The 15,903-nt window shown below is 39.9% G+C and overlaps 1 protein-coding gene and 1 long non-coding RNA gene across 4 annotated transcripts in view; one reads left to right on the forward strand and one right to left on the reverse strand.

Moving 5' to 3' along the window:
• Window positions 1-15,903, forward strand: part of LOC120554531 (multidrug resistance-associated protein 4-like) — a 50,692-nt gene that overhangs the window by 15,946 nt on the left and 18,843 nt on the right. For 2 of the 3 annotated variants that reach the window (XM_039793465.1, XM_039793467.1), the window contains 5 exons: window positions 78-233; window positions 490-579; window positions 671-843; window positions 2,689-2,794; window positions 3,281-3,415. In XM_039793465.1, the coding sequence (XP_039649399.1) occupies window positions 78-233; window positions 490-579; window positions 671-843; window positions 2,689-2,794; window positions 3,281-3,415 (660 nt within the window). Of the gene's footprint in view, window positions 1-77; window positions 234-489; window positions 580-670; window positions 844-2,688; window positions 2,795-3,280; window positions 3,416-5,399; window positions 5,530-15,903 lie in introns of those variants that run through there. The other variant, XM_039793466.1, reaches the window with a different exon arrangement.
• Window positions 6,210-6,793, reverse strand: LOC120554565. The gene is made up of 3 exons (XR_005638513.1): window positions 6,686-6,793; window positions 6,340-6,471; window positions 6,210-6,253 (listed from the first exon to the last, which is right to left on the reverse strand). It is a non-coding gene; the product is annotated as an uncharacterized LOC120554565 (long non-coding RNA).

The raw sequence follows: 15,903 nt of genomic DNA on the forward strand, positions 1-15,903 counted from the left end.
AATAAACAAAACCAGCATAACAGCAGACGTTCTCGGTTTGAAAGGGGCTATAGTCTTTCTTCTCTCCTCTGTGTCAGGTTGGTATTGTGGGTAGAACAGGTGCTGGGAAAAGCTCTCTGGTCTCAGCTCTCTTCCGCCTGGCCGAGCCTCAGGGGGAGATCTACATCGATGGTGTTCTGACCTCTGAGATCGGCCTCCACGACCTGCGCCAGAAGATCTCCATCATTCCTCAGGTAAACTCCTCTAATGGCATCATGTAATGTAATCTAAAAAGTTTCTAAACTTGGAAATTCAATAAATAAAATTAAAACACTTCTGCTTTCCGTCGCCACTTCATTGTTCTAAGGGAATCTTTTTTTAACCATGTAACCTTTTGTTTTGAGTTGCTGAATTTAAAGATTTAAATATAAATGTGATGTTTTCCCTCTTTGGAAGGAAAGCTTGTGGTTGTGCTGAATCTAACTGCGTTTCTTTCTGACCTGACCTTAGGACCCAGTGCTGTTTACTGACACAGTTAGGAAGAACTTGGACCCTTTCAACCATCACACTGATGAAGACCTGTGGAAGGCTCTGGAGGAGGCTAGTATCCAATCAGCACACTTCAAAAGTTGAGTTTCTAGCTCATGTTGTCACATGAGTCAGGCAAAAACTCACTCTGTGTTCCCTGCAGGTGCAGCTCAAGTCTGTGGTGAAGAACCTGCGGGGGAAGTTGGAGACGGTTCTGGCCGAGTCGGGCTCCAACTTCAGCGTTGGCCAGAGGCAGCTGGTGTGTCTGGCCAGAGCCATCCTCAGGAAGAACCGCATCCTCGTCATCGACGAGGCCACAGCCAACGTGGACCCCAGGTACTGCTGACACAAAAATACTACACACAAGATACACATGCATCTCAGTTGAGAGGGGTATTGCACAAAACCAGGACAAGAGATTAAGCTGGGATATTCCAGTTATCCTGGATGAATTTAGCCTTGACTTGGTTGTACAAAAGCAGAGGCACCTAAGTTACCATGGATTTATTAATCCTGGCGCCTTTTCTGTTCACTCAGCAGTGGTTGTACCTTATTATTATTAGTCTGTATTAAAATAACACAGGTACATATTGCTGTTCAGTTAAGCACTGTTATTATCTTAACATTGTGACCATTATTGTTATTATTATTCATGTGACAGTCATTGTTACTGTTATATTGCTGTATGAAGACTGCTGTTCATATTGTTGTTAGAAGTTGGATGAATATAGTATGGCAGTTGTTGAGATAATTAGAAAAAGCTGATACAGTTGCAAATGTGTTTTAAATGAAGTCCGTGATGAAGGGCAATATATAAAGTGCTATACACGTGTTAGTGGTTCTAACAATGGCAGACTGGTCCGAGACCAATAATCATTTTAGTTGATTTATTTCTTTTTGTATTTAACAATAAAGGATCATGTATGTTCCTTTTCCATGTGCATTTTATTAGTCATTCTTAGCACACAATGTGTGTTCTCTCAAGTAAACTGCAACTATAATTTGGGAGGATTGTACAATCATAAAACCCTATCGTAATTGTACAATCCTCACTAATTATAGTTTAAGTTCACTGGACCAGTAACTATATAGTCGAGGCTACTGTACATATATGAAACAACAGGGAGAGGACACCCCAATGGTTTTTGAACATATACTTTGCTTGGGGGAAATAACTGATGAATATACTGTGTGTACTGTTTACAGTATAATGGAATTTATAACTTAATTATCTTTATAGTTTCTAGAGTCCAATTTCTTCAGTGTCTTTCTTTTCTATGTCCGTATACTGGCCTACAATGAAAGCAAAGCATATATGTAAAGAAGAAAAAATTAATTAAAAAAACACGAAATACTGCTCTTAACTGAAACCATTCAAGGAGTCAGTTGTATACTTTGCCTAAAAAGCGAGCAGTGGAAATTTGTTACTTATACAATTTATATTTTAACCCATGAGACATATATATATATATATATATATATATGATATTCTAGCATTGTTGATTAGTGGTTGTAATTGATCTCCATGGTAAATTTCCTGAGTAACATTATCTTCTGCTAACTTGAGCAGCACTATGGGGATCTCTACTGTGGTAGCAGTACAACTGTTCATTTGTGCAAATAATTAGCCTAACTCCTTGAATGGTATGATTTTGACGGTTTCAATTCAGAGCAGTGGTCAGTACAGTACATGTATGTTTTTGGGGCTACTTACGCATTCAGTCGGTCTGCGATCGCGTTTTATTACAGCGGCTGTGTTTCTTTTTTTACAAATAATGTGTTTCACGTTATCATACTTCCATAAGAAGCTGCTGCTCACTCTGTAAAGTATGCACAACGGGCATTTTCCATTTAAGCATCAGTAAATCTGTGATCGACCTCGCGGTCTGTTATAGAAAGCCGTGAACACGCATCTATCCAAATTACTTCAGCCTGGCTCAACCTTGTCGCTCCTCCTCAGCCTGGTCTTTGTGAAACACACCAAGCCAGGATGCACAGATTAGAATAGGTCAAGCCTCGCTTTATCAGTTATGCTGGATTTATAAATTCTACTTTTGTGCAATAGCCCCCCAGAGATTCAGTAGGTTTTCAAGCTTAAAGAGTTTTGGTAAACATACTTCTCCCATTTGATCTATTGGATGATTGCTTAGATTGTTTTTTGTCATTTCCTTGTCTCTGCAGGACAGATGAACTGATCCAGAAAACTGTACGTGACAAGTTCAGAGAATGCACAGTGCTCACTATCGCTCATCGCCTCAACACCATCATAGACAGCGACAGAATACTGGTGAGTCCTCTCTTCTGCTTCAGTGTAATATACTTCTAATGCACATATAAACATAAGCATTGTGTTATGTTGTAGCTTAACTATTATCAAAATATAATTTGTTAAATACATTTAATGTCAGCTTGCTACAGCAAAACATATCTTTAAGATGGTGAAGATCAGCTGACATGATGACTACATGGTAGTTATGAAACTAGTGAATGAAGATGAGCATTCCATAAAACATTTACGTTCTTTCACGGCCATGCATGCGTTTCCAGACTGGCTATCAAAAAACCACAGAAGCTCTTTGGTTTTTAATTTTAATTTTTTATTTAATTTGCATATGGTCTTCATTTTCTGATTTTGTTTTTGTGACGCAGTACTGTGACTTAACGTACTCCATGCGTAACTGAGTATTCACTGTCAAAGCACTCAATGCCATTGAGACAGATACGAACAGATTTGGTGATTAATGGTTGTTGTGGGCCTTTATCCTGCTTTAAGGTTCTGGACAATGGAGCCATCCAGGAGTTAGACCGTCCCTTCACTCTGCTGCAAAACAAAGAGAGTGCTCTCTACAAGATGGTGCAACAGACGGGCCAGGCCGAGGCAGCAGCCCTGCTGGAGTCAGCCAGACTGGTGAGATGAAAAAAAAATTTTTAACTTGTTTTTACTAAAGGGATACTTTTTTTACACGTTCAAGCGCAACAAAGAAGTCTTGACAGCCTGAGGCCAGCAGTGCCTGCTGTATAAGAGACTCCAGATGTAAGTAGTCCGAAAGCCTTCCATCACACTCAAACAAGAAGACTGCATATCATTAAATGAAAACCAATTTATTTAACCCAAATTAAATATAACTATAAAATAGGATGAAACACGTATTCCAGTAGTATCAGTAGTGTAGTGAGTGCATGCATACAGGTGAGGGAAAACAGAACCCAAAGACAAACCCTAGTGGCTGGCAGCTCTAGCCCTTAAGTAGGAAGAGAAGTGCAATGAGGAAGAGTGGACTCAGGTGTGGCTCATCTTTCTGCCACACCTCTGACACATGGACTGCCTCTTAAACTGCTCACAGGAAAAGAAAAAGGAAAAAAATGGGTGGCAGGGTCATCACACCCCCCACCATAAGAAAGGAGACCCAACAGGTACACCTGTCAACAACAAAAATGACACAATCTAATAAGAGTTTACAAGACTTTAAATAACCCATCAGCAGGTAAAATGCCCACATGTAGCCGTACTGGGAGACTGACAAAAGAAAAATCACCTGCCACCTTACCCATTTGATCTTACTAACTTAGTCCTTTAAATACTCATCAGGCCCTCTACAACCTTGGGACCTGAAGGAGCATTTTAAGAGAGGGCAAGGAGACACAAAAAGCACAACTATAAGCAACAATATATTTTTTTCCATTAGTACAGAAAAAATGTAAGGGGATTAAGAGCTGTGCGCTCTACAGGTAGAGTTCCAGACCCAACATACATTCTTTTGTACAAGCCCAGGTGCTTTCTCGAGTCTTATTGCAAAGTAGAGAGTCAGAGCTTCCCGGAGCTCACAGAGCTGTGTCAAAGATAACCAAGTTACCGTCAGCTGTTACTGCATTTCCGTTTGCTATGCTAGGATGGCTTCTGCTATTGTAAACCTGAAGAAACGTTTTTTTTTTTCCAAAGTTAGATTCACTTAAGATAAAACTTTTTCACATTTTTAAAGAAAGTAAGAGGATAAAACTCGCCTGTTTAGCTGCCTCTAGTAGAGCTGCTGCCTCCTGCTTGCCGGTCTGCTGAACCATTTTATAAAAGATGCCATCTGGATCTTGAAGCAGGGTATAAGGCTCATCATAGGCATGAATTTTTGTCTATAGGTGTGTCTATAGGTTCTAGACCTAGACCTAGAGACAGAAATACTTTTCAGCAATTAGAAAAAAACGGTTTGTGTGCTTCCAGTCTTAATGCTAAGTGACTCGTGGCTCTAGCTCCATATTTAATGTAGGGTCATGAGAGTTATCAATCTGGAGAAGCTATTGCTTTTCTGCCTGTATTCATTTCTGTTGTACTGCTGCAACAATGGAATTTCTCCACTAGGGATAAACTAAGGTCTATCCTAAATCGTAATACTTTGTGTGTTTTCTGCACATGCTTCCCAAAACGGTGTCTATAGGAAAGTAACGTTATGCAGCAGTTGCAAACATCTGGAGTGTAAACCCCATGCTTTAAAAAATTTAAAAAGTATTCTGTCGCTGTCTATGATGGTGTTGAGTGCGATGGTGAGGACGGTGCATTCTCTGAACTTGTCCCGTATGGTTTTCTGGATCATTTCATCTGTCCTGCAGAGACACGGAACATACATTAAATATAGGGATGCATTTTTTTTGACTATGTTAAAAAATAAATTTAAAAAAAAATGTAAAATACTAACATATTCTATCACTTTTTTCCCAACATAACCTTTTTTTCAACATACTATATATACTATGACTTTTTATCCCTTTTTTGACATACTGTGCTATGACATTTGTAGCAGCAGTAAGTATGGTATACTGCCGAAACACCAGACATGAAACCAAGAGCTTTTTTTCGATCTGAACAAGTCACACAGCTATTGTTTTGTTCTTCTGTATTCAGGGCAGAGGTAGATGCAGGAGCCATCCTCGGGTGCAGGGGCCGTGCCGTGCTGGGCAGCGACACAGAGGAGAGTCTGTGGGACTGAATCAGAGAGGCAGAGCACCGAGCCTTCCCCGCGCAGCTCTAGAGCTGGTGGCGCCAGTCGGGGCTTCCGGAGAGGACAGACACATCATGTGGAAGTCCAATTCCCAGAGATAGAGAACACACATCCGCCAGCTCCAACTGCTAGCCATTAACAACGGCTTACTTCTATTACTTAAAACTGGTTTTATAATACAAAAGAGACACAAACAAGGCAAATACTAAGGTACAATATGTTCAAATCTTTTCAGATTGTCATGTCAGTTGAGTTGAGTTTTTTAAATGGACTGCAAATTAACCTCTAAAACGCTCTGGTGGTCCTATTTGTTATTCAGTCTAGATGGAGTGTGTTAGTATAATTAATTTTTGAATGTCTGTGTAGCTGGATCTGTTATTTCAATATTAAAATGCAAGGACTCAATTTGTGTGGTATTTGTTTTATTTACTTTACTTTTACCAGTACATCAGAAGCACCTTAGTCCAACCAATCAACCAATTTCTTGCAAAGAAAAGTGTCTTTGTTCTGCAGAGCTTTAATAAGAAATTCCTTCAAAACAGATGTCTGAGGATTCTGCAGTAAACATTTGTCCTTGCAGACAATATTATCCAGTCAGTAAAAGAATGATATCCTGAAAACATTTCTTCTCATCAGTTCCTATAATCCTTTCATCAGATTTATCAGTGACAGTTCCATGTTTTTAGCTCCCATCAAAGTGCAGGACGGACAGCCTCTCATTTCCAGCTCTGGTCGACAAGCATGACGGATAATCTCCTCTGGTGAGAAAAGGAAAACATACTATACTTGTTATCCAGAATGTTTCCTACACTGAAAATAATTTCTGAGGCATCAGTGAACTCACCTGGATCATTATCTGCTATAGTAACGAGGTAGAATAACCCTTTGCTGGAGAGCAACTGTGCTACCACAGACAGAAACCTGTCGGTCACCTCTCGCCCTCAGCCCAGGCAGCCTCTACACCCGTGCTGCCCACCTGGGAGAAAAATATGAGTCATAGTTGGATTCAAACCAACAACCTTTGGAACCATGTTTACAATTACATTGAAGGAACAATTTATTGAAGATTTGACAGAAGAATATTCATGAGGAATCACTCAACCACTCAAGGTAAACAATATTGGAATGTCCAATATCAGTCAAGTCTAATACTCCACTCAGTTTAATAGAATGCTAGTTAGAAGACACACAGGTCAGCAAGAGGAAAGATGCAGCAGGAGGAGGAGGAGGAGGAGGATGGAGCCATGTAAAGGGGAGGCCTGGTCCGGACTCCCACAAGGCCCGGCATCCTAACCAAGACTCATCCAGCCCCCAACCCCTTTTTTTATTGACGAAGACGTAGATGAAGTTAAGAAACTCTTCAGTTGTGGTCCGGAAACTGTGCACTCGCCTGGGGAGAAACAAGAGAAGAACGACAGTTTATTGGATTATTATGGTTCAGTAAATGTGTGTCCATTTATTATAAAAGGCACAGAGACATGAGGTAAAAACTGACTGGGTTGTCTTAGGTTACAGTTTGTGTTTGGGTCGGCACTCCAGATACCCAATAGCACAAGCACAGCAAATTTGAGTTTTTCAGGATTCCTATGTTCCCTTTAGAAAAACCTCACTGTTTATTTATCATTTTCAAAGACTATTTCCTAGGTAGAAAATAAATATGTTTGTGCACAGAAGTGTTTATGTTAGTACAGGAACATGTTGGGTGTTCTAGTTCTGGATGTTTTCAGTTGTATATTAATGTGACACATATGTACTTTGATTATGTCAAATACATTTTTTCTGATTGTACTACTAATACTGTACATTTCCAATGCAGGACCTTTATTTGTAACTGAGTATTTTTACAGTATGGTACTATAGTTTTGCTCAAGTAAAAGATCTGAATACTTCCTCCACCGCTGGTTTTAGTCTTTATTTTACTATGTAGCCAAATATGTGTAACTTATATTAATTAAGCAATCTTTTTTTTCAACAGCAGCTGATGTGTTTTTGTTTTATGTTCACACCAACAAGGCAGGTTGAACAGTATTAAAATCCCTCCGTGTCTGAGTAGTTAAAAATAAAATATATAAAATGAAACAATAACAAATATAAGAAAATCATTTTTAAATAATACAAATTAGCAATATATTATATTATTATAAATGGTCTTCAATTAAAATTCTAGTATATTCAAACAATCAATTTGTACAATCTGCCTTTATAAAAGTATTTACACACACACACACACACACACACACACCTGCTTGTATCAGGTTAGGGTTATCTATTGGCTGAGCAAGCTCCCTGTCGCCTGACCTAAACTTCATGTGATTGGTCTACGAAGCAATCAGTCAAGACAGTCAGCAGCCAAGATGGCGGAGGCTACGGGTAAAATAAAAGATAGCTTTTCATACAAAAAGGTGACTCAATAATCGTTCAGTCGTGGATTTATCTTTATAAAATTATTGTGCAAAGTCTCCGAAAAGTCACAGAAGTACCACGCCGGATTACTAAACTTCTGGAAAGGGCTACGATTGCACTGAAGTCCTCTGCCCTTTGAAACGGCCAAGCTGTGTGCTATCAGGCTAAAAACACAGACCAAGGCTAGGTTGATTCATAAGTATTTATTTATTTTACAAAGACAATTAATGATATTCCATGATAGATTAAAAAGCTTCTGGTGGCCTACAATGGCATTAAGGACTTCGTTAAAACGGTGCACTCTTCCACTTCTAAACAAAAGTAAGTCTCACTGTATCTGGAGATATGAAATATGACATAAAACGTGTAGTTTGGCATCATATAGGCTACGACAACAGCTAAAGACAATACTCATAAGTAGTGTAACATTGTAGAGTTTCATAAATGAATTTATTTATATCACAAAGTAGCTTGGAGTTAAATGGCCAATGATTGTCGCTTGTTTCCCTTGCTGTATGATAACACAGGCCTACTGTACAGACTACACAACCTTACAAAATCTTCAATATGGTTTGTTACAGTAATTAATCTCTGCTGGGTAATACGTTCAGCAGCAGTTTTATAATCTTAGCAATGGCAAGTCATTTACCCAGTGATTTAAATATTTGTGGATATATTGATAGTTTCCGCAGTGGTTAATTAACCCATGTTTGGTCTGTAACTAATGTCACATATTAGGTGTTCTGGCATTGTGATTAGTGGAATAATTCAGGACATGCCATGTTGGTAGGTCTAAATAATAAGCGAAGGTACCCACGCTGCGCCAGCTATGTTGGTCTGAGTTGTGAGCCAATGCCAATGAAAAGCCATAGTATAGTATGTCTACAACGAACGATAAAAAAGACATTGTATGTTGAAAAAAGTGAAAAAAGCCATAGTATAGTATGTCGAAAAAAGTGATAAAAAGTCATATTTTTTTAAATAATATGAAATTAAAAACTGTCGAGACAAAAGTGGGATTGAATTCTTCAATCTCAGATTGTTGAGTCAATAATTTATCTCAGTGAGCTATTCCTAATCAATCAATTAAGTAATCAACAAATTAACTAATCAAATAATACATTAATCAACCAATTAACAGCTCAATTAGCAGATCAATCAATCAACCAATTAATCAATCCATTTTATTTGTCACATGAAATCAATTAGTCTACAAGGACAGAGTTTGAACAACAAATAATAGAACGGAAACTTGAAATGTCAGTTTCAGGAATAGCTCACTGAAATGAACTACTGACTCAACCATCTGAGGTTGAAGGATCAAATCCCACATTTGTCTTGACAGTTTTTCAACTTCTCTCCTCTGAAATGTGAACAATAAATACAACTTCTAACCAATACAGAGTATCAGATCAGATAGCTCAGTGTGATTGAAGGCTGGTTAGAAGGCACACAGGTCTTGGGTTCAATCACCTTGATGGACTGGAGCTTGTGTTTCAGAGAAACTTTCTTTCTTTCCTAAACCCAACAGTTCGTCTTAACTGCACACTGTAACCACTGGAGGTGGCATCAGAGGTGGTGGCAGAGTCGAATATACATAAGCCTTTCACCCAGGAGACTTGGGTTCACGTCTGGCGTACCGTGGTAGGATGTGCGATAGGTTGGCACAACCCGGAATGTGTTGCCCTTTTGATGTATACCCTCCTGTTTTAACCTCTTATGAGTTTCTCCTAATGTCAGCAATTGATTTTTAAACCAGCGTATGCAAGCTTTTCGTGCGTATGCAACGTTTATACATGAGGCCCCAGGAGAACTGCCCTAACCGTAGCAGAGTTGGGATAGAGGGTAGTTAAGGGCACTTAAGGGCAAAGCTGCAGGTGCAGGGTTCAATACTGGGTTAGATAAAGCAGGATAGATAGAGGTAGATGATATAGGACAGCTCATTTTCAGCACAACGGACATCACCCTCCATTCCACCACCATGGACAGCTCTTATAGCACCATGGACAGCACCCTCCATTCCAGCACCATGGACAGCTATTTCAGAACCATGGACAGCTATTTCAGCACCATGACAGCACCCTCCATTCCAGTACCATTGACAGCTCTTTCAGAACCATGTGGACAGCACCCCTCTGTTTTTTGACATTATATTATTATTAAATGACATTACATTTTAAAGTGTATTTTTCTGCTATTTTCTCTCAACTAACACAGAAAATCTCTGAGTTTCTTGCGCGATGTGTTTATTGCACAAGTTGATATTGCGATATTTAAAAAAAAACTTTCCAATGACTTTTGAGTCATTTTCTCAGTATCAAAAGATATTTTAGTGGTATCTTACTGGCATTACAGTTTTGTGATGTGTGAAACGACTTCATGTGTTAACATGCGGCTAGGCCTGTCGCGATAGTCAATAAATCGAGTTATCGCACGATAAAAAAAATGAGCTCGATAATTTTTCGGCCGCGATAATTTCCATTTGCATGCTTGTTTGTTTTCCTCGTTCTCTCTACCAAAGAGACTGGAACACTCTCGGTTCCTTAGCGTAACGAGGAGTGAACCCTCTTGTCAGTCGCGTGGTCTTTGTGGGGCGGGACTGCGGACAGAGAGACAGAGACAGACAAACGCTAGTTGAGAGTTGAGCAGGGTTTCCCGCAGCACTTTGCAGTAAAGGCGCCGTCAAAAGAAAGTAGGCCTATATGAGCGATATCCACCGTGTTATTTGGCGTCTCGTTTCTCCCCTTTCAATCCAAACCACACAGCTGACGACCTGCAGGTGGAGGCGGTGGAGCCGGGCTCGGACATACACGCCGCTGGTCAGTCTCGCAAGCGGTTTCAGGAAAGTGGCTCCATGTGTCCGACAATGCACAGACATTAACGGTACAAGCCTACAGCTGTCCGCGGACACGGGTGTGGAAAGTATGTCAGAGTTGCACCTGTTGTGTGTTGTGTGTGTGTGTGTGTGTGTGTGTGTGTGTGTGTGTGTGTGTGTGTGTGTGTGTGTGTGTGTGTGTGTGTGTGTGTGTGTGTGTGTGTGTGTCCGCCCGCCCCCACGAGCTCCGACCTAACACTTTTTAACATTACAAAAAAAAATAAAAATAAATATTTATATTACATTTTTATTAAGGTACATGCCGTGCGTCTTGATTCGGCAGGTACTTCGATGAAGGTTGTGAAGGCGGCAGCGCAGGTGTTGAACACGCTGTGGCAGTACAGAGAGCTGAGGAACTTCTACAAACAGGTCGGTACCAGCAGGAACGTCTAGAAAGCAAGATAAACCCTCTTTTTTGTTATAAGTGACTGATGGGAACAACAATCTTTGACATTGGTCCAGTATTAAGAGAGAGAGAGATCGCTGCAGTCGGCAGCCACAGACCGGACTGCAATGTAACCCTACAGACCTATGGGGCAAATGTGCATCGTCAATTTGGTCCGCTAAAAGTGCTTGTTTTCTTGCTGACAGGCTCAGATGATTATTCTAAGTGTGTGACAACATTATGAAAAATATACCTACAGAGATAGACCTTTAAAACCTCTTTAAGACCTTTCTGTTTAACCAGAAACAGCTCTGAGGTCGCTAGCACTAAACCCACCATGTAAATAATCAGTAGGCCTACTTTTAGCATGTATAGAGCCAACATATTTCCACATGTAAATCGGTAAACTATGTGTTTATTTCAACCAAAACTAGATTTGTGATGGTTGGAAAAGTGGAAAGACGACCCAAAATAACGCCTTTTCGTAGTTTTATTTTTTCTGTCGACAGTGTATTTTACGATGCTAAAATTACTGTTCATTTACATGGAGTCTGGTAGTTTAGTGAAACGCAATTTGGCGGATGTTTTTATGTTTAAAAAAGGATCTTACTCTTTAACAGAAAGGTCAACCTCCTTAGAAATCCTTTCCATAATGTTGTCAGACACTTAGAATATTAATCTGAGCCATGGGTATATAGAAAGTGAGAAGAAATCGTCCTATTAACTTACATTGTAGCTTGTTTCTCTGACTGCCGACTGCAGCGATCTCTCTTAATACTGGACCAATGTCAAAGGTTGTTGTTCCCATCAGACACAAAACAGGAAAATATAGGGTCCAGGTTGAACTAAAAACAGAAGTTACCCTTTAAAAACAACCATAGTAGTTGGTAGTTTTGAGTCCCTGCACTAAAATGCATGTGTGATACACCCCTTATGTGATAACACAATAACCAGCGCGCGCGTTCAGGAGAATTTCAACTTCTATTGTTTAACAATATTACGTAGGGGAAGCAAAGAAAGCAGAAGATGTCACCATTAAATGTCCCATGGCATGAAAATTTCACTTTATGAGGTTTTTAACATTAATATGAGTTCCCCCTGCCTGCCTATGGTCCCCCAGTGGCTAGAAATGGTGATAGGTGTAAACCGAGCCCTGGGTATCCTGCTCTGCCTTTGAGAAAATGAAAGCTCAGATGAGCCGTTTTGGAATCTGCTTGTTATGAGGTCATAACAAGCAAGGTTACCTCCCCTTTCTCTGCTTTGTCGCGCTACGAGAATTTGGCCCACCCATGAGAGGGAGACATCATGGCTTTCAAACAAGCAAAGTGGCAGTTGGTCAAGGCCACACCCCCACCCTCCACCTTGCCACTCCCACTCTCCTCCTCAATAGCTTCAGACACAGAAATGGCACATCCTAAGGAAAGCTCATTGTAGGACTGGCTCTAGTGGCTGTAGTTCTGCACCAAAGCTGAATTTCCGGAAAGAGACTTCAGATACAGCATTAGGGGACCACTAAGGTCTATATAAAAGCATCCAAAGAGCACCATGTCATGGGACCTTTAATCTATCCAAGGCGGAGGGTAAACGTATTGTGTGGCAGGGAACAATTTTAAAATGACAACAGCTCTGGGGCGCAAGAACACAAAGGGAGGCACTTATTCTCAATTAGTAAGGTCACTGACTCAGTTAATGTTTGTAAAAGAAGGGAGGGTAGACGCGTAGAAGAGGTTATTATTTTTAGAATGAGGATTGGTCACACGTTTCTGAACAGCACTTTATTTATTTTAGGAAAGCACCAGAGTGGTTTGTGGTCATGTCAGGAACCGGAGACAGTGCAACATGTTTTGATTTCTTGTAGAAATTATGACCGCCAAAGATCTACTCAGAGAATTGCAAGAAATTGGCTTGGAAGAAGTGTCTCTGAAAAGTATTTTAGAAGTAGGATCAAGCGGGAGGGGAACACGTTGTTTTTTCAAATTTTTAATAGACACTGGGCTATATAACCGGATATAGTGCAGTAAGGTGCTAGTTCCTATGGCAGCAATGCAACTTACTGGATGTCGGCTGCCGTAAAATTCCAAAGAAGAAGAAGAAAGAAAGCGGAACCAAAGCCGGTCTACGGAAAGCCGTTCCACTCCCTATTCAGCCCCATTGTACCGGATTTTGGTTGCAGTTCCACCAGAGTTCCACTGGGGGTGATCGCGGTCCAGTGCAAAATGAATGGGACTCTATGGAGCTAGACGGCTAAATGTGTCTCTTTCGCCAGATTGCCGTTGAGAAACCTCAGATTTGATTGTAGTTTTTGCAAGTTCAACATGGGTTATAGGTCGAAAGTTGAATGAACGAGTACTTATGTCCTTTTGATTTCTTACAGGGTGAGTCGTTGTATAACACACTAGCATTCTGCTAATGAATGCTGATTGGTCAGTGAAGGAGTGATTACGATCGGAGATCCCGCTTGACGGCATCCGAAACAGAGCCTGAATATCAGAGTGAATATTTCGGTGTGGTCTTTAAAAAATTAGCAAACCTCTTTCTAGCACATGTATTAACAGGGAGAGCCTAACCTGTCAGCTGTGTTGTCGATGACGACATTGACATTTTAAAAGGCTTTTTAGAACATAAAAGCGTCTTTAAAAAAATCTATCACACAGCAGTGTGTATTTTATTAGCCTCACCTTTCGAATGCAACATTCAAATTACTAGACAAAAAATTATATCCTGAGAAAAGTGGGTTTTGAGGGGTATATCTCCATAGAGCCCCATTCATTCTGCACTGGCCTGTGAGCGCCCCCTATATGGAACTCTGGTGGAACTGCAACCAGTTCAGAAGCCGGAAGTAACGAGGGAGTGGAACTTCTTCCTATATTAGAAATTCTTTGGCGGAACCGAAGTGCGGGGAGAAACCAACATCCTTATCACAGTCTGTCTCACAGTTGCCTACGTTGATTTTACAAGCTAAGACTTAAAAGGAAGAAAAGGAAGGGAAGGAGGGAAAAGAAAAGAAAAGGAAAAAGGAAAAAAAAAATGTATTTCTTTGCAATGTGAACCAGAGTTTCTCTGAAAGATGGAATTTTAATAAAGCTGATTGGATAATGTTTACAGTTTTAAGTGATAGGAATATGGGTCAGGTTGAGGTGATAGATGATGTGGATGAATTTGCAGAAAATATTAGTGTGGCTATGGTGGAAGCTGCAAGAGCTTCTATTGCCGAGTCGAGGCCGGGAAGTACGAGGCGGAAATTGGTACCATGGTGGACAAGTGACTGCACGCAAGCAATAAACACTAGAAATAAAGTATTTAAAGAGTTTAAAAATAGTTTAAGCTTTCAAAAGTATATGCAATATAAAAGAGAGCAGGCTAAGGTGAGGAAAGTAATTAGGAAAGTAAAAAAGAATTACTGGATAAAGTATTGTAACACTATAGGAAGACAAACCTCCGTAAATGATGTGTGGGGAGTTGTTAAAAAAATGAGTGGGGTGCGGCATTCTTGGAGTTATCCAGTCCTTAAGAATGGTGAGACTATGGCAGTGAAGGATGGAGATAAAGCAGCATTAATGGTCAAAGATATAGCTAATGTTCATAGTAGTTTTAACTTAACTGAAGATGAAAGACATAAAAGAGAGGCAACAAAAAGACAGTACCAATATCTTTTAGAAAATGTAGAGGATCGAGATGATAGCTTGAATGCAAGTTTTTCACTAGGTGAACTAAAGAAGGCTGTGAGTAAGGCGAAGGTAACAACTACGGGAAAAGATCGAATAAGTTATGCAATGTTGAAGCATCTTCGTGTACGCTCTTCATACTGTATTGGAGTTATTCAATAAGGTATGGGAACAAGGGAAAATTCCAAAGAGCTGGAAGATGGCTGTTATTATTCCAATTAGAAAGCCAGGGAAAGATCCTACTGTGGCTTCTAGCTATAGACCAATTGCTTTGTCATCCCACCTAGGTTAGATAATGGAGAGAATGATTGTGGAGAGACTGACTTTTTCTGTTGAGTCTCGAAATCTGATAACGTCGTTCCAAAGCGGCTTCAGGAAAGGAAGGTCAATTATGGATCCAGTTATTAAATTGGAGAGTGATATAAGAAAGGCCCAAGTGTGTAAAGAAGTAGTAGCTGCTATATTTTTTGATATGGAAAAAGCGTATGATATGCTTTGGAAGGATGGTGTGTTAATTAAAATTTGAAGGCTTGGAATAGACGGGAAAATGTATTGCTGGATTAAGGATTTTTTAAGCAATAGGCAAATTCAGGTGAGGATAAATAGTAGCTTCTCTGATTGTGTTTTTGTGGAAAATGGTGTACCCCAAGGAAGTGTTATCTCACCAATTTTGTTCTCTATTATGATAAATGATATATATGATACACTTGATTATGGTATAGGCAAATCATTGTTTGCAGATGACGGCGCTCTCTGGAAAAGGGGTAATGATTTTCAATTCATTGTTAAAAATTTGCAAAAAGCTATCAACTGTGTAGAAGAATGGGCTGGGAAATGGGGATTCAGGTTCTCTGTTGAGAAAACCAAGGTAGTGTTTTTCTCGTTTAAAAAAATTGAAGAAAGGTTTACGTTGCAATTGTATGGTAGAGATTTAGAAAGAGTAAAATGTGTGAGATTTTTAGGTATGCTTTTTGATTCTAAGCTTACCTGGCATAATCATATTGAAAAGGTAGTTAACAAGTGTAAAAAAGTCATTAATATAATTAGGTGCTTGTGCAATAAGGAGTGGGGAGCAGATAT

The sequence above is a fragment of the Perca fluviatilis genome, chromosome 24 (genome assembly GCF_010015445.1).
Source record: "Perca fluviatilis chromosome 24, GENO_Pfluv_1.0, whole genome shotgun sequence".
In the NCBI taxonomy this organism is placed as follows: domain Eukaryota; kingdom Metazoa; phylum Chordata; class Actinopteri; order Perciformes; family Percidae; genus Perca; species Perca fluviatilis.